The sequence below is a fragment of the Vidua macroura genome, chromosome 4, assembly GCF_024509145.1.
Source record: "Vidua macroura isolate BioBank_ID:100142 chromosome 4, ASM2450914v1, whole genome shotgun sequence".
Lineage (NCBI taxonomy): Eukaryota > Metazoa > Chordata > Aves > Passeriformes > Viduidae > Vidua > Vidua macroura.
In genome coordinates, this window is record NC_071574.1 from 27,564,149 (window position 1) to 27,579,912 (window position 15,764).

General features: G+C 43.1%; 1 protein-coding gene across 1 annotated transcript in view; it reads right to left on the reverse strand.

Moving 5' to 3' along the window:
• The window catches only part of ELOVL6 (ELOVL fatty acid elongase 6), a 74,633-nt gene that overhangs the window by 24,769 nt on the left and 34,100 nt on the right, over positions 1-15,764 (reverse strand). Inside the window, exon 2 of the mRNA XM_053976065.1 lies at positions 766-897. Within this exon, the coding sequence (XP_053832040.1) occupies positions 766-897 (132 nt within the window). The remainder of the gene's footprint in view (positions 1-765; positions 898-15,764) is intronic.

Genomic DNA, 15,764 nt, shown 5'->3' on the forward strand with positions numbered 1-15,764 from the left:
TTCATGTGTTTGTAAGGGCTATTTTTATCAGCATTTGTTTATTCATTCATTTATCTTTAGCCTCATTAAAAAATAGCATATTAAGCATATAAAGTGGAGCTCAGATTGGTCAGTTTTACTTCTGACTTCAACAACTACCAACAATCTGAACATGACATTCCCCATACTAAATATGGAGTCAACACACAGCCAAGAGATGTGCATTACTAAGAAACAGCCTTTCCTTGTGGAGTCACCTTTTTGCTACAGTCACAAGCAATTTGTGATGGAATAACCAGAAGCCAGCTCCTGATATCAGTTACAGTGGTCAAATTTATTGTCATCAAAGCAGTGACTTTTGTTTTACCTCACTGTAGTGGAGATCAGAGTCCTGACTTAATATTCCATATATACACACCACATAAATATAATACTACTAGTACGTGAGACAAGACTAACATCTTAATGTGTTTATTTCCATTTGTAGCTTGCATGGTAAATTTATTGCAATGATAAGCACTTTTTCTCATGTCCTCCTGTATTTTCACCTTTGCTCTTCAAGAGGGTTATTGATTTCTCCCTTCTTCAAACGCTCTATGATCTGGTAAGTCAAAGGGGATAATTTCAATGTTAAGGAGTGGATCAGGACACAACCCTGAATAGCAGAAGCAAGGAAATGCCACTTCAGTGTGAGCTTGTTGCTGCATTAGCAGTGCTGCTGTAGATGAAGAACCCCAAACCTCTTCAGGGCCTGATGTCAAAGGCAGGTGGTGTGAAGAAGCCTACCTGAAGACGGCAAGGCTCAAAGACCAGAGCACTAGCGGTTTCCTCAGTTCAAATTTTGCTCGTTTGTTCATTAGGTGCCGACCACCGAATATAAAGGCAGCGTACAGAGCTGAAAACAGGAATGACTTCTTCCTGCAAAACAAAACCAAGAAACACTTGTCAAATGTTTAATTAGTATTAGATACACAGCAGACTCACATATGGACATCACTGCTAAGGGCTTGTGCGCTTCCTTGAAAGGAAACTCTTCTGGAGACATTGCTGCATCCTAGCTGAGCTTATTGTTTCTTGCCTGCACACACTCAGCGCTGGCTGCCGGCAAAACTGACCCTGGGGAAGTTCTGGAAAAGGACAGACAAATTTGGCTCCCATTCTTCACCAGTTTCAGAAGACTGAACCTCTGTGAGGAATAGAATAGATATGGCAGAGCCCAGACACACTTCTGCAAGCAGCAAAACCTGGCTGTTACTTGAACCAGCTGATCACATTTTGCGCCTCATTTATCTTTTTCATACAAATTTTTGTTTCCTGCAGTATCTTCCCTATGTGGAAATTTAGTTTCCCATTGCTTCCACTAAAAAGACACTTAAAGATCATGAGCACTGCATCACACCATGATGAGCCTCACAAAAAGCAGAGAATCAGTGAGGAGAGGTCAATAGCCCCATTAAGCAGCAGGACCATGCTGGTTGGCATTGCCCTGTGGCATCGCCCTGCCCATGAGTGCTGGTTCAGGAAATCCAGTACATTTGCTGAAAGGTTAAGCAGGGCTCTCTAAAGGAACTTCAATTATACTCTTCAAATTGCGAATTTTATTTTTAAAACTGCCTGATAGCAGTCCAGCTCAGCAATAATCACCAAATATTTGAACTCTGCTACTATAACTCATTTTAAATCAACCATTAGAGGTCAAAAATAGACTAAGTCTGGGATTCCTTCCCACACAGCACAATATTATACTGACTAAGGCTTAATGATGTACACCATTAATGGTGGCCTAACTGGAAGGGCATCTAGTCAAGAACAGAATTTTCTCTACATAATTTATCATTACATTCACAAATATAGGGTGGACTACGGTTTTGAACCAGGAGTTCTGGCTCCTATTGTACCAAGAAAGAATGACAAATACTCTCAAGAAAGGGAACTACTTCATTAAGATGACTGAAAAGACAGCAGCAGGCTACAAGACCTTTAGTTCTTTCTGACACTGGAATCCCAAGGGCAGCAGCAGCAGACAAGCCTATGGCACACTGCCCACGCTTCCCATTGGGAGAGAGGCTCACCAAATTGAGGTCTTCAGACTTTTCATAGGATTTTCAACTGGATTTTTAAATGACAATATGTTGCTTCACATCAAGATAAAAACAAGTATGTGTCATGGTGTCACTACTGGTACCAAGTAGATGCCACCTCTGGGCTCTTCCATTGTGATTGGCCAGCTGAGGTTACGCTGTGGCAAGGAATCTGCCCAGCACAGCACGGTCCTGAGGGCCAAGCAGTGTGGCACAGCACAGCATGCGCCTGCGTCTCCTCAACGCAGCTGGTAATGGATCACAAGACTCTCAATGGCCAAGGGTCTTCCTGGAAGGTTCAGAAAAACTAAGAAAGCTGTAGCACATCTGACTGGAAATACAAAGAAAGCACATGCAACCTTCAATCAAGATAAATGAATTGAATTATATATAAGTTTGAAAGCTAAGTAAAAACTAACCCAAGAAAGACAGATTCACATCTGAGAAACTCTGTTTCTACTGATGTATTTATAGCTCTGTGTTGTAAAATGCAGGTAACTGCATGAAAATACACCTAATGCTCTGAGAAGGGAGGACCCAGTGCCTGTAATCCACTGGGTGAGCTTTAGCATCCATGCTGGCAAAAGCCCCAGGAAGACCAGGACAACCACAGAGCCAGCACACTCTCACCTTGTGCATTGAGATGGTCTAATTGCCATGGCAATGGTTATCACAACCAGGTTTTGAAAATGACAAAGTGTCGGCCCTTATTCATATAATACAGAAAAAAAAGCATTTATTTTTACTTCACTGGTCAGGGAAGAGACAGAATCACCAATTTGAAAGTGTGACAGCACTTTAACTTGGCTGGAGATCAGTAAATATTTGTTAACCAGTCTGGGTAATGATGAACCACCTCAAGCTTGCTTGTACTGAACCACCTAACTGTTTACACAGGATTTATGGGTTGAAAGATAGAAGCAGGCACTTAGTGTGAGTCTGGACTGCATTCCCATCTCCTTCCCTCTGCAGCCTTTTCAGCAGCAGTGTGAAGCCCAGCCCACTGCCACCCTGGGCATGGGTGAGGTCTGTCTTGCACTGATCCACGCATGGATCTCCAAAGCAGCTGAGAGCAGTGCAGGATGACATCCCCAGTAGTGCAGGGGAAAAGACTGCCATGCAATGCTGCCATGCAGCTGCCAACACAGCATGGGCCATGCAGGCTGGCACGGGAGGATGTCAGGATTCAAGAGCAGTAGCTAGAAACACTTTGCAGGAAGGCAAGCTGGAAACAGTTCAGTTCTAGATCAAATACAGCCGAGACTTCAAAGGAATGGTTCAACTTCAGTTCCAGTTCAAGACAAAAAAAGCAGTCTGAATGAGTTAGCAGTTCAGGTCTATGTTCTGTCTGTCTCCATTTCTTCCTGAGCCAGATAATCTATATATTTACATCAAGTAACATTTCATTTTGCTTCTTATTACTGAAACTATCTTTTGTGAGTTTGATCAATTTATTGAGGTCAATAGTTACATTACAGTAATTAGAACACATAAATTTTAGGTCACTTTAGAGTTTTGTAATGAGTACAGCATTATTTACAATGATGATAAATGGTACTCCCAGAGTATGCAGTTTTGTATCAGCAGAGGCAGACAGGGCAAGATTTGACTTCACACATAACGTGAACTGCAGAGAGCAGCTGTAAGCAGTTTCAGACAAGGAGGGACACAGTAGTATTTTCTCCAATCAGAGGTAAGCACAATACTGAATAATGATTAGGCTGATCTTGAAATCATCCACCGTTTTGATCCCTGCTACTTTTTGCACTCAAAGGACTTTGAATTTTCCCCATTTTTGCAGCCTAACAATGGTTAAAAGAACAGGGCAGGCCAGGTGATAGAGTTACAAAGGGGTTGCAGAGGTATGTACTCTTAAGATAATCTGATAAACTCCATTAGACTGGTATTAACCAGCTTCCCACTAGTGTTTTCATGATGGATTTTCCCAAAGGTTCATACTACAGTCTGATCCTGGGCTAGTGACACAAAGCAGTGGCAATCTGACGGAATTCAATTCGGACTGATACGATTTTAGCCAAAGGAGAGTAATATTGAACAAGCATTTTGAAAGACGGAGGTTTGGAGCTGTTCCGCAGCAATGCACCTTTTCAATATTACTACCTGAAGAGAAACTAAATAGAGCAGAACAATGACAAAAAAAATTAAACTTGAAACAAAAACAAACAAAAAAAAATCCCTCAAAGTAATTCAGTAACAGACTTGCATCCAATAACTCAAATGTTAGCACATTCATATGTTTGTCTTCAATTCTGTTCTGCAGGATAACACAGTAGACATAAAGACAGGGCTGCCAAATCCTCCACATTTTTCTGGCATTTCTGTTTCTCACAGTTGTCTCCCACCTTCCTACATTTTCAGACTTCAGGGACTAAGTACTATCTCTACTGAACACAACTCCATGTTCCTCTGACAAAAGTTGCCAGCTCTTCCCCCCTTTACAGGTTTCTGGAGAACCCATTAAAAGTTGTATTTGGGCTTACTACAAGAGAGGGAGGCAAGAGGGGCTACAGGCTGAAGATGTGAGACAGATCTTCCAGGACAGTAGCAGAGAGATGGCTGTCATGAGGAAAAGGGAGAGGAAGAAGCTGGGAGACATGATGGGAGAAAGAGAAGAGAGAGGATGAATAGTAAGCGTGGCAGCAAATGATGAGAGCTGGCAGCCATGAGATGGACATGAAGCTGGGACAGCATGGAAGGCAAGGAGGCAAGTCCTTTCTGTGCTGGAACTGCTGGAAGGATGATTCCTGCAACCATGGGCACACCTGTGGCAGAGGAACAGAGACAGGAAAGAGGAAAAGGAAAAGTATAGCTGAGAAGAGGGAGGCAGAAACTGAGAATGATAGACAGAACAAAGCTTCTCCTCATTTCCAGCCAAGGAGTCCTACGCAGGAAAGCCCACTCAAGGCACCACAGAGTGACAAGAAGAGATCAGCCACCCAAGCCTCAGGCAGGAAAACACAACATTGGGAAGGGGCAGTAAATAATTCAAAGTGGAAAGCAGTTGTAAACAAATGGCTAAGGATTAAGAAATCCTGACTTCCACAGAAGCACTTATTTATAAAATGCTGAAAATGTAAGAATTACCACAGTATTCTAAAATTAGGGGCCAAAGCCTGAGGGTGAGCCTCATGTGCAGCAGCGTGAGACATCCCCCTGTCTCTGATGTAAAGTGAAAGAGCCCTGAATATTGCAGTACTGCTGAAGGAGGTGCTTTCCAGCCAAGATGCACTGTTGCCATTTTTTCTCCTGAAAATAGCAGACTGAGTCATTATTGTAGAGTTCTCTGATGTTAATGAGTAAACTGAAACAGATATGTGTGTGTGTGTGTGTATTTTTTCTAAAATTGACTATTTCCACAGGATTTTCCTTAATCATTAAGGAAAGTCCTTATAGAAATGCTCAAAGGACAACCCTATCGCAGATTGTTTAACTATCTTTTATCATGTTATACAGGATTATCTGCACAACAGACTTCAGTAGGGGAGTAGTAAAGTCTTGTGAGCCCCCTCTTTCTACATTCTATAGGATTTTTGAAGCTTTTTAAAATCAAGACGTATTTACTTTGCACATTCAAAGCTCATTTTTAAATTCACTACTACTTCTTCATCTGTTGTGAAGGGAGCACAACAGGTTAAAGAAAATCTCACTGCAGTTGGCAGAGCAGTGTTGCTGGAAAGTAAACAGTAAGTTTCAGGTTCCTGACTTTTTTTCTCTTGGCCATCTTCATCACCATTTTATTGATGTAAAAAAACCCCAACAGATTTAGTGAAAAGAAAAAGTAATAAAATAATGTCTGGCTATATGAAATATAAGGGAATTTTCCTACTGCTTTCTCCCAGCTTTCAACAGAAAATAACAACAATAACTTGTATTTATAATTGAAACTGCTACCTTGAGAGTCTAGCTCAAGTGCTTAACCTGAACCCATGTGAACCACACACCATACCCATGTCCACAGATCAGGCAGCAGGGCTGGTAGCCTTGGCATAGTCACTTTCTCTCTGGTGCTTATTTAAAAATCACACATTCTGTATAAAAAAGGGTGTGAAAATGCTACTCAGTCTCTCAGTATTTCTACCTCAGAAATACTGTCAAAGCAAACCTTTCTCTCTCTCTTCACTGATATAATTTTGACAGAACCAGCAAGAAGAGATTCAATATGTGGATATGCCAGATCTGTGTATGAAAATATAACCTGTACTCCTGGCTTAGATTTGAGTTCCTGCAGCTGCTTCCCACTGCCCGTAGCAGCCTTCATAATAGAGAGAGAAGGACACACAGAAGAGGAAGACCTGTCTGATACACGCATGCCAACAGAGTCTGATTTATTCCTGCACCTCAAAACCCTTTGACATTTATATTTAGCACAGCAATGATGACAGTCACACACAGATGTAGGTGATTCACTGGTGATGGTCTTTGACGTAAAAAGCTATCAGAGAGAAACCACAGACGTATCTCAGACCAATCATCTGATCCCTTGATTTCTAAAGCCCATGTCTTGAAAGGCCATTCAGCCTCCTTGTGACAGGTACTGTTGGATGCTCAAGTCTGTGCTTCCCCCAAGCTGGAGCAACTCTCCAGGCACCTCTCTCCTGTCTGAGAGCAAGGGAAGAGGAGTCGGAGCCCTGGGAACACACACGGGCCAGGGACTGTTAGTCGCTCACATCTGCCTTCGCTCTGAGGTGCTGCTCCCATCACCCAATCGTGTCCTTACTGCCAGACAGCACTTGTGTCACTGCCCCAACCCCTTAGCCCACAGAAAGGAAAGAAACATGGGGCCTGGAGGCTGTGTGGAGGACTGCTGTGGGAACTGTGCCAGGCACAATGTTGCTGAAAAGGATGGAAGATGAGGAAGACCTGTGTATACACTCTTGCTCTACGAGTGCTGGTGGCTGAGCTGAGGAGCAGCCTGAAGCCCAGTTACCCCACTGCCCAGGTCAGAGTGCCAAAGGTGAGAACTGCAGGGGCAGCAACCTCTGAAGAGCAGAACAACTATTTTTTTGTGGTATTTCACCAGCTCATAGCCTGCTCTGCTCCATTGGACATAGCCCCAGGTCACCACCAGTCAATTTGCCTGAGCACTGTCCCAGGGGAGCAAGAGGCTGTGCCCACCTGAGCCTCTGCCCACACTGCATTCAGTCAGACTCAGGGGCAGGAAACCACTCCTGCACTGGCAGGGCAGCCAACAGCCCTAAAATTACAGAGGGGAGAAACAAGGGCACGGAAGTGTGGGGGCATGGGGGAAGGCGGATCATGTCCTGCACCTCCCTGATGGTTGCATCTGTTTTGTTGAAATGTTTGCCAGTAATTTGTAACTCTCATGTTTGTAAAACATATGTGTTACAGAGTATTAGTCACACACTTCAAATGTGGGCAGCTAGGGACAAAAAAAGCCGAAAACTTTTGTTGTTTTCTCTGTGAGTGGGAAAATATAAGAAAAGCATAAGGGTGAAAAAACAAAGTTAGGAAAAACAACAATAATAAACAAAGTTAGGAAAAAACAGGAACAATTTTGGGGTTTTTCTTCAGATAGAAGGGGCAAACTCAGCTCTGAAGCATAGTCCCCTGTTCTTTATAAGCCTCATATAGGCTTGATGGAACAAACCATAAATCTGTAAAAATCTTATAAGTTACAATCCCAAATATAAGCTATGTCACAAGAGAAAAGAACCTCTCAAATAAAAAGCACTTCAGAAAAAGTCCCCAAAACAAGGTCCAAATCTTTGGGTTTTGAAACCAAGTTGCTAAAATTATCACTGAAGGAAAGTCAGCTTCATCTCTGGATCTGCCCCAGACTTCCTCCACTTAAGCTCTGAAGGGGACCCACCCAGCGGAGATGGCAGGTGAGTGTGCTTGCCATGACAACACCCACCCCTGAAGCTTTCACCTGGCACAGACAGCAGTGGAAGTTGCAGCCCAGTGGGTTGGGTGACTGGGGTGAGCCACACCATACCCTCCTACCCAGTTGGCATCCCAAGTAACACGGTTCAGCCTCAGTCAAAGCCTGCGTCACCCCATCCTCAGTGCCACCACACATCCCAAGGATGGGCCACATCCCAGGGATGGCATCTGACCCCAGTGTTACTGACACTGTTCATATGCAACAACCATTTTTGCACTACCCCCTCCAAGATTTATAGGGCCAGTGCTAAGGCTTGAATCTAGCCCCACGGGACCCTACTGGAAAAATGATGACCATCCCTGTCCCTGTTAAGAGCCTTTACAGAAGCTCAGTGTAGTCAGAGAAACTCCTTGACTGGCAACCTCTGCTAAATCAATTGATATCAGACAACATACATAGTTCTTAACACAAAGATTTAGGGTTATAACAGGTGACAAATCAGGGTGTCCCAATTCCACTTGGTTTTTCCAGGCTTTGCTGAGACTTTCAGGCAGTTGGTGGAGAGATGGCAGAAAGCAGAGAAGCTAATGTAGGTCATAGGCACTGCAGTTCTGATGAAAAGCTACAGTACTTTCACTTTTAATTTCATCAATGTAAACGTAAACCTCTGGCCTCCACCATAAAAACCTGGAGCTAGTAAACACAACTGCAAGTGAACTTGGGGACTACTAACCCACATCCTTCCCAGTTGAAGTCATTCTGTTTGTTTCTACCTCTCACCTGAAAGCAGTTAATGAAGATGCTAATAGAGGTGTGTCATACAGACATAGCATGAAAATAACTAGATCTCCAAACTGCCTTACTCCTTTGATCTGCTTTATCTGATCAAATTAATCAATGGTTATGACACTTCATAATTTTACACTTAAAGGAGTATGTCAACATAAGTCCTTCAAATGCAGGAAGATCCCTGAAGAAACTCAAAATGTTGTTTATATAGAGAGGTGTTGCTTTTTTAAACTGTTTAGCAGATGGATATTTGTTTATTAAACAGGACAAAACACAACTCAAGTAACAGATCAATAAGAATACTTTACTGAAGCTGCCTTTGCCTGTGCACCTGCAGAAAGCCTCAGCATCACAATGGCAAGTTCAGGTCCCTGTACCATTGCAAAGGCAATTTGTAACTATTCTGGGAAAGTGTCTGTTGGGTCTTAAAAATATTTAAGTAAAAAGAAAAGCAGCCATTCAAGATGAAGCATGGAAAATGGAGGGGTTGCAAGCAGTGTGCTATTTTTCTATCTATCCACCCTAAAGGACATTCCAGCAGACATTGCTCTCTTCCAGCCTTCTGCAACACAGCCTCAGAAAATGCTGTTGGTTACAACTGTCAGCGGATTGCAAAACACAAACAAATAAAACTGTTCTGATTTCCCTGAGAGCGTTCTCAGCCAAAGGAGTCGTGCCTTATTTTCCCATAGAGCAGAGAGCAAGGTTAGAAACAGGACAGCAAAAAGTAATACACAATTAAGACCTTATGGCCAGAGCTTGTTGATCACCTTATAAAAAGCATCACCATGTAACTTTTTCAGTGCTAGAAAACATTAAATTATCCTGGAGGAAACCAAATTAAGGAGATGCTTGAAAAGCATAATTTAGAATACTGTCCTGGGTCTGGCCAGGACAGGGTTAATTTTGCAGTAGCCAGGAAGGAGCATGGCTCAGACACAGAGGTTATTCTGTACCACCACATGTCACCGCCGAGGTTGGAGGTAAGGGAGTCTCTTCTGGGAAGAAGGGGTTCCTTTTGGTCAAGTGAGCATGGCAGGGGGAGCTGTCCAGTCCTGTCGGCTGCTGGGGGTTTTGTGTGTGAATCCTTCCTTTCCCATACCCTCTGTCATTAGTATTGCTGCTGCTACCATCTGTTTTCTCATCTCATTGCTCTTTCCAGTAAATTGTTCTTATCTCAGTCTGCGGTGTCTCCAATTCTCCTCTGCAGCAGGGGAGTGGCCAGGAGGGGAGTGAGTGAGAGGAGCGTGGGTTTTAGTGGGAATTCTGAACCGGCACATATCATTCCTAAACCAGGTCAGGTATACACTTACTCCCCTTTTCTTCCCCACCTAAAGACCTAAAGCCATACACATGGATGAGAGCAAGCCAGCAATATCATTTGGCGGCCTAGGTTTGATTAAAAGGGGATACTGGTACCAGTGATATTGCAGTAATGGAACTGTGGAATAAAATGTCTTGCTTTCAAACTTTCTCAATGTCCAGGAAACCTGTGGAAGAGAAGGCAGCAAACTCATAAAAAAGGACATTTTGGTGGAGAAGCAAATGAAAGAATATCTTCCAGCATCCCCTACTGAAGAAAATCAGGTCATCTCAAGAACAACTGCCTGCTCTGAGTGGTCCCACAGTACTTTTTGATGCATGATGTCAAGGACTGCTTGATGTATATTTAATAATTTTCAAGGACATGTGACCTTTGTCTATGGGTGAGAGAGCAAGTGACAAAGGATGCTAATGGACATGCTGCAGTGAAGCCAGACCTAACTCTTGACCAATCAGAAACTGGCAAAATCCAGATAAAAATGGGGCAATCCTTTCATAATCTTTTCAATTACCTTGCTAAAACAAAGAGCTCTGCCCAACAGCCATTCTGCTTCTTAACCAACTGGGAATTGGGTCAGAACAAACAGAAAGGTGTTTCAGCAGAGCTCAAAACTTGCAACACAAAGCAGTTTGGAGTAGCTAGGAGGCAGGTTTACATGCTACTACCTCCTTCCAACATGATGCTTTGCCACTTGTCCAACACGTCCACTGGCAGGGAAGGTAGCGTTATCTGATTAGGCTGTCATTACCAAATGGCATTTTTGTGAACTAAACCTCACTACTACTTACTTAAGTTTCTTGCTTTTCACTCCCAGTGGAGGCTTTAATACCCAGAATAATCTGCTAATAAATTTCTGGGTACTTTCAACCTGTCAGAATTCCCATGTGACTGACCGTGACCTATAGCTTCTCCATTAAATCCAGAATTGTTTTACTTGAAATCAGTCAAGGCAGTATCTTTAAAGCAGACCCTTTCAAATGCAAAGGTAGAGGCAAACTGGCCTGAATCCAACTAAAAGTCTTTGAGGAGTATATTGACCACCATGGGAAATACTGCAAGCAATAAACTATTTGAAGTAATCTTCTAATTATTGTCAGAATTTTCAGAATCTGAGGCGTACAAAATTTAAGAAGCAGGATGACATTCCTAAACCTGTAGTGGAAGAAATGGGACAAACAAATGTAGCAAAACCTGTACAATCACCAACACCTGTTCCTCAACTAAATATCACAGCCCCGCTGTTTTTTGGCCATTTCCTCCAGACATCCCACTTGCACTCCTGAACCAGTCCAAAACAATTGGCATAAACCAGCAGGAGTGGCACAAAGCAGTACAAAGTACAAGGCATTAATGTAGCTTATCTCCATCCTGTCAGCAATATGGTTGGGACAGCTTGTTCTGGCTTTCCACCTCTGCCTACAGCGTCATGCTTGGCACACGCCCCTCTGTCTCTCTCAACGGGTGGCAGGACCCACTGGGTCTCCCCAACTAAAGAGTCTGAGTCTCTTTTTGCTTCCAGACACGATGGTTTGACTGACTGCATTCTGCCCTTAGCCATCCCCTCACCTAATTAGATGGGATACTAAACTGCTTAGCTGTATTTCACTTTCCATCGCAGCATAAGACCAGGTTACTGAAGGATTAGGAAGTATAACATGAAAGTGTTATATACACAAAGAGAATTGCCTGTCCTAGTGTCTGCTAAATCTTGCTCAGAGGGGAGCAAGGCAGTAGAAAGACAGGAGATGTCGAAAGGAAAGAAATCACAAACAAGGTGATGAATCTGGACTATGGTGGAAGTGGCTGCATACATGACCCAAGAGAAGGAAAAGAAGCATTATGAGGAGAGAGCAGTGATTGACATCCAGCTCTTCTGGACAGGCAGACAAATGGAGCAAGCAAGGGCATAAATATGAGTACATTTTTAAACAATTCACATATATCAACAGTCAGAATTCAATGGCTGTGGTCATTAAGGGACATAAAGCAGAACCAGATCATTGCAAACGAATAGGAGAGCCTGCTAGCATGTCAGAGATCCTGCTTCAGATTCTTTTCAAACAGGAAGCAGGTTCCCATGAAGGTAGAGAACTTATTTAAGTTACCTGACCTTGCTTTGTTCTCAAGTCACATAACCAAAATTTATTTTACATCTTCTAATACATTCCAATTGCTGTTCATTTCTTCACTGGATTGTACACCACTGTAACTTGTGAATTTTGCTCAAATTTCTCTCCATGGCAGGTTTACTAACATATGGGTTGCCTATAAAGAGGTTAAAAAAAAATCTGTTCCAGTCAAAAGCTAGGCTAGTCCTACATTAATTTCTGTATCACACAGCTACCATAGTAGAATACTCTCTACTACGCTTACCACTCTTCTTTTGTGGGGCTGTTGTAAAGTCAGCAGCAAATCTGCCTCCTGTATCTGCCACTGTTTCTCTCATGCTATGATCAGATGACACATGAACCGATTTGCATCACTGTCTCATTCAAGGATGCTCTATTCCTTTTGCAAACAGAATACAAGAGTCCCTTGGCCCCTGCGTGCAGGATTTGGTGGGCAAGAGGGAATAAAGTGATCTTCCCAAAGACATTGTTTTCTCAGAGGATGCCCTGAGGTGCTCCAGTGCTTTTCAACTCTTCCACCAGAGCCCACCAGCTGAACAAAAGCAACATCCATGCACTGGTCATCCTCATTGTCCCTGCACCTGGGGCCTGGTGGCCCCATCACAAAACCCACACATGCAGCTGGGAAATATCTAACACTTTGTTGCTAAACCTGCATGATCCAAGCACATGCCACACTCTCCAGGGGTGGGGCACTTCAGTTTCTGGGCATTAAGTACACATTAACAGTAGCCTCCTTTTATGAGCCCCTCCTTGAGAAGGTAAATCCTATCTCTTTGAGGTTGGTAATGATCAATGCAACTGCACATTTGCCACCCAGTTAATCTAACTGCCTGGAGAAAAAGTTGCACAGCTGTGTATTCAACAAGCTTTTCCACTTCCATGATACCCTAGAGCAAATGGCAGTTTGCTGATGTTCACTGCTTTTGGTTTTGCTTCTTCTGTTGCTGTAGCTTGCTTTGAGATTTATGAGTGTAAGCATGCTATAAATGTGTATTAGAGACTTTCACAATTACTCTCCATCTGGACTGACACTTCAGCCTGTTTTCCAAAAGGAAGATAGTCTTGGAATTGAAAGCACCAAGGAGAAAGAGTTTACTCACATTTTAAGGAGCTATGCCAGTGATTCCCCTTCTGCCCCATTGCAAGGGGTTTCCTACTTTACCCAATTTCTCCAGATCACTGGGACTCCAGCTCACTAAAAACAAAAACATTTGAGAGACCCTGACCTGCACCACCACCAAGTGATCACCAATGCAGACACGTGCCCCTGTGTTTGCCCGCATCCTGGCCATGGTTCTGCTGTGTTGCAGTCAGCCTGTGCCTGCACTGAGAGCCAGCAGCAATGGTCTCAGGCACAAGCTCTGCTTTGCTTCTTTGGGGCTCCAGGCTGCTGTGTCCACACGGTCAGCACAGGGCAGGGGTGCACCAGCTCACGTGGACATGTCCATTGCAGCCCTTCATTCTGGTCCTTCCCACTAGTCTGAATCACCAAAGTGACAGCAAGTACAGGGGACAAGTGACAGAGAGAAACCTCTGAAGAAAAATATTCTAGTCCTCTCTCCTTTGCCAAGAAGGAACAACATTCATGCTCAGAGTTTTGGTTTAGCAGTTTCAGTCCTGTTGGTAGAACAGGTTGGGCCAAGTGAAAACACAGTCAGTTTGTGATTCGTTGCATTTTTTTTATTTCAGCCTACAGTTTATGTTTTAGTCTCTCTACCTGTCTATCAGCAAAAAGAATCAACTCCCACCTTATACATTTAGCAATCTCATAGGACCCTGGTGACTTGTTCAAAGACATATCAAGCCTGTAGTTGCAGAAGTTTGTTCTTTTGGGAACTGAATTCTCATAAATACAGCTTTGAGCTTCTCATCCACATTTCTGGAAAATGCTGGATCTGTGGTACAGTTGCCACTACATCCATCCTGCCCCACCCCTGGTAGCTTTTGCTCTAAATAAAACAAGGATATTAGCGTGACAACAAACCAGATGATGGACATAACTAGACTTTAGTCACAACTGTACCAGTTGTTACTACTTAAATCAGACTGTGTTCCCTTGTTCTTCTATCTCGGTATTTAAACATTGTGCTGATATACACCAAATTCCCTATAGTACTATAACACACTTTATTCATGTCTCACATGTGCTTGTTTGCTTGGATGGTGGAAGAATACATCCCACTTCTACTCCTCACTCACTCTGGTTAAATAACACCAGCACTATGGATAAAAATTAAATCCTACTGATAATATACTACTGGCAACATGCTAAATGAGCCTTTTAAATAATAATAAAAGAAAATGGATTTACTCACAAAAGAGGTAACTAGTTGAGAATGTGACACCATGTAATTGAAACTTAACCCCAGTGCTACATTTGCATTCACAGAAAGACCGTAAACTTTGAGTAAAACTGTATTCAAAGGATTTGGCTAAATTTGGTGCTCACAGGCTGTGCTAGGCTGACACCTTTCTGAGAAGGCTCATGAATTGATTCCATTAGACCTTCTAAAACCTACTGATGATAGGATGTGTTAATAAACAATGGTTTGGGAGCTCCTTGAGACCAAGAAAAAGCAGGTAATGTGTCTATGTGAATTTAGTGGCTGCACTGATCCAAAAGACCAACAGTGCAAAAACATTCTCAAGCAGCTGCTTCTCTTCCTCACCATTGTACACTGAAGCATTTTAAACCATACAGTTTTAACTACAGGGGTGGCACATACAGCAGCCTTCTGGCATATGGCAGCCAAAATGAAAATGTGCAAATCCTGGTACAAAACCTAATCATCCTGCAGCTAATATAACTGGAAAGTGACAGAATAATGTCTTGATGTCCCTGCATGGCTTATTCTTATATGCTAATGCACTTTGGAGAGACTGAGCAGTTCTAGAAAACTCTCTGCATCTAAAGCTCCAGCAAACTTTGTGAGCTTTCTGAATGGTGTCTCTAGGGGCAGAATTTTAGACCTAGAGCTGCAGTTCTTTCCTTTCACTAGTGAAAAGCTTTTCATGAGATGTTTCCATGGCTTCAGGTCAGCATCCTGCAAGGGTGCTCATCCCCAGTGTTCCCACACCTACTGCCTCTTAGTCTGTCTGGAAAAAAAATCTCTGCTTCCCCCAAATTAAACATTTTATGGAGAGGTAAAATGGGCTGGGGATGTTTTTGTGTCTGATGGGCCTGAGGAAGTCAGACAGGCAGTGAGAAGGTTGGGAAATTAAAGTCCCTGCAGCTGCCTGCCAGCAATGGGCACGCATCACTGCTCCCGTGGCTCCCTGGGCTCCAAGTGTGTGTCGCATGAAATAAGTCCGTACCTGACGATTAAATTTTTAAATCAGCATTTCCATGTGGGGCCTGGGGCAAAATATAGGGCTCTGTCATCCTTCCTGGAGCTGTCAATACTGGACCAAAAAAGCTGGAGGAAAAATGTGGAAACAAAAAGCTGAAGGAAACTAAATTCAGGTCATGGCTGTGAGTTGGATCAAGCAGCTCCAGAGTGAAGGCAGGTCCTTTTCTTTGCTTTCTTCCCTGCTCAATGTCAGGCTTGTTTAACAAGACTCTCCTTGGTGAATTTTCTTTTGTAATTAACACA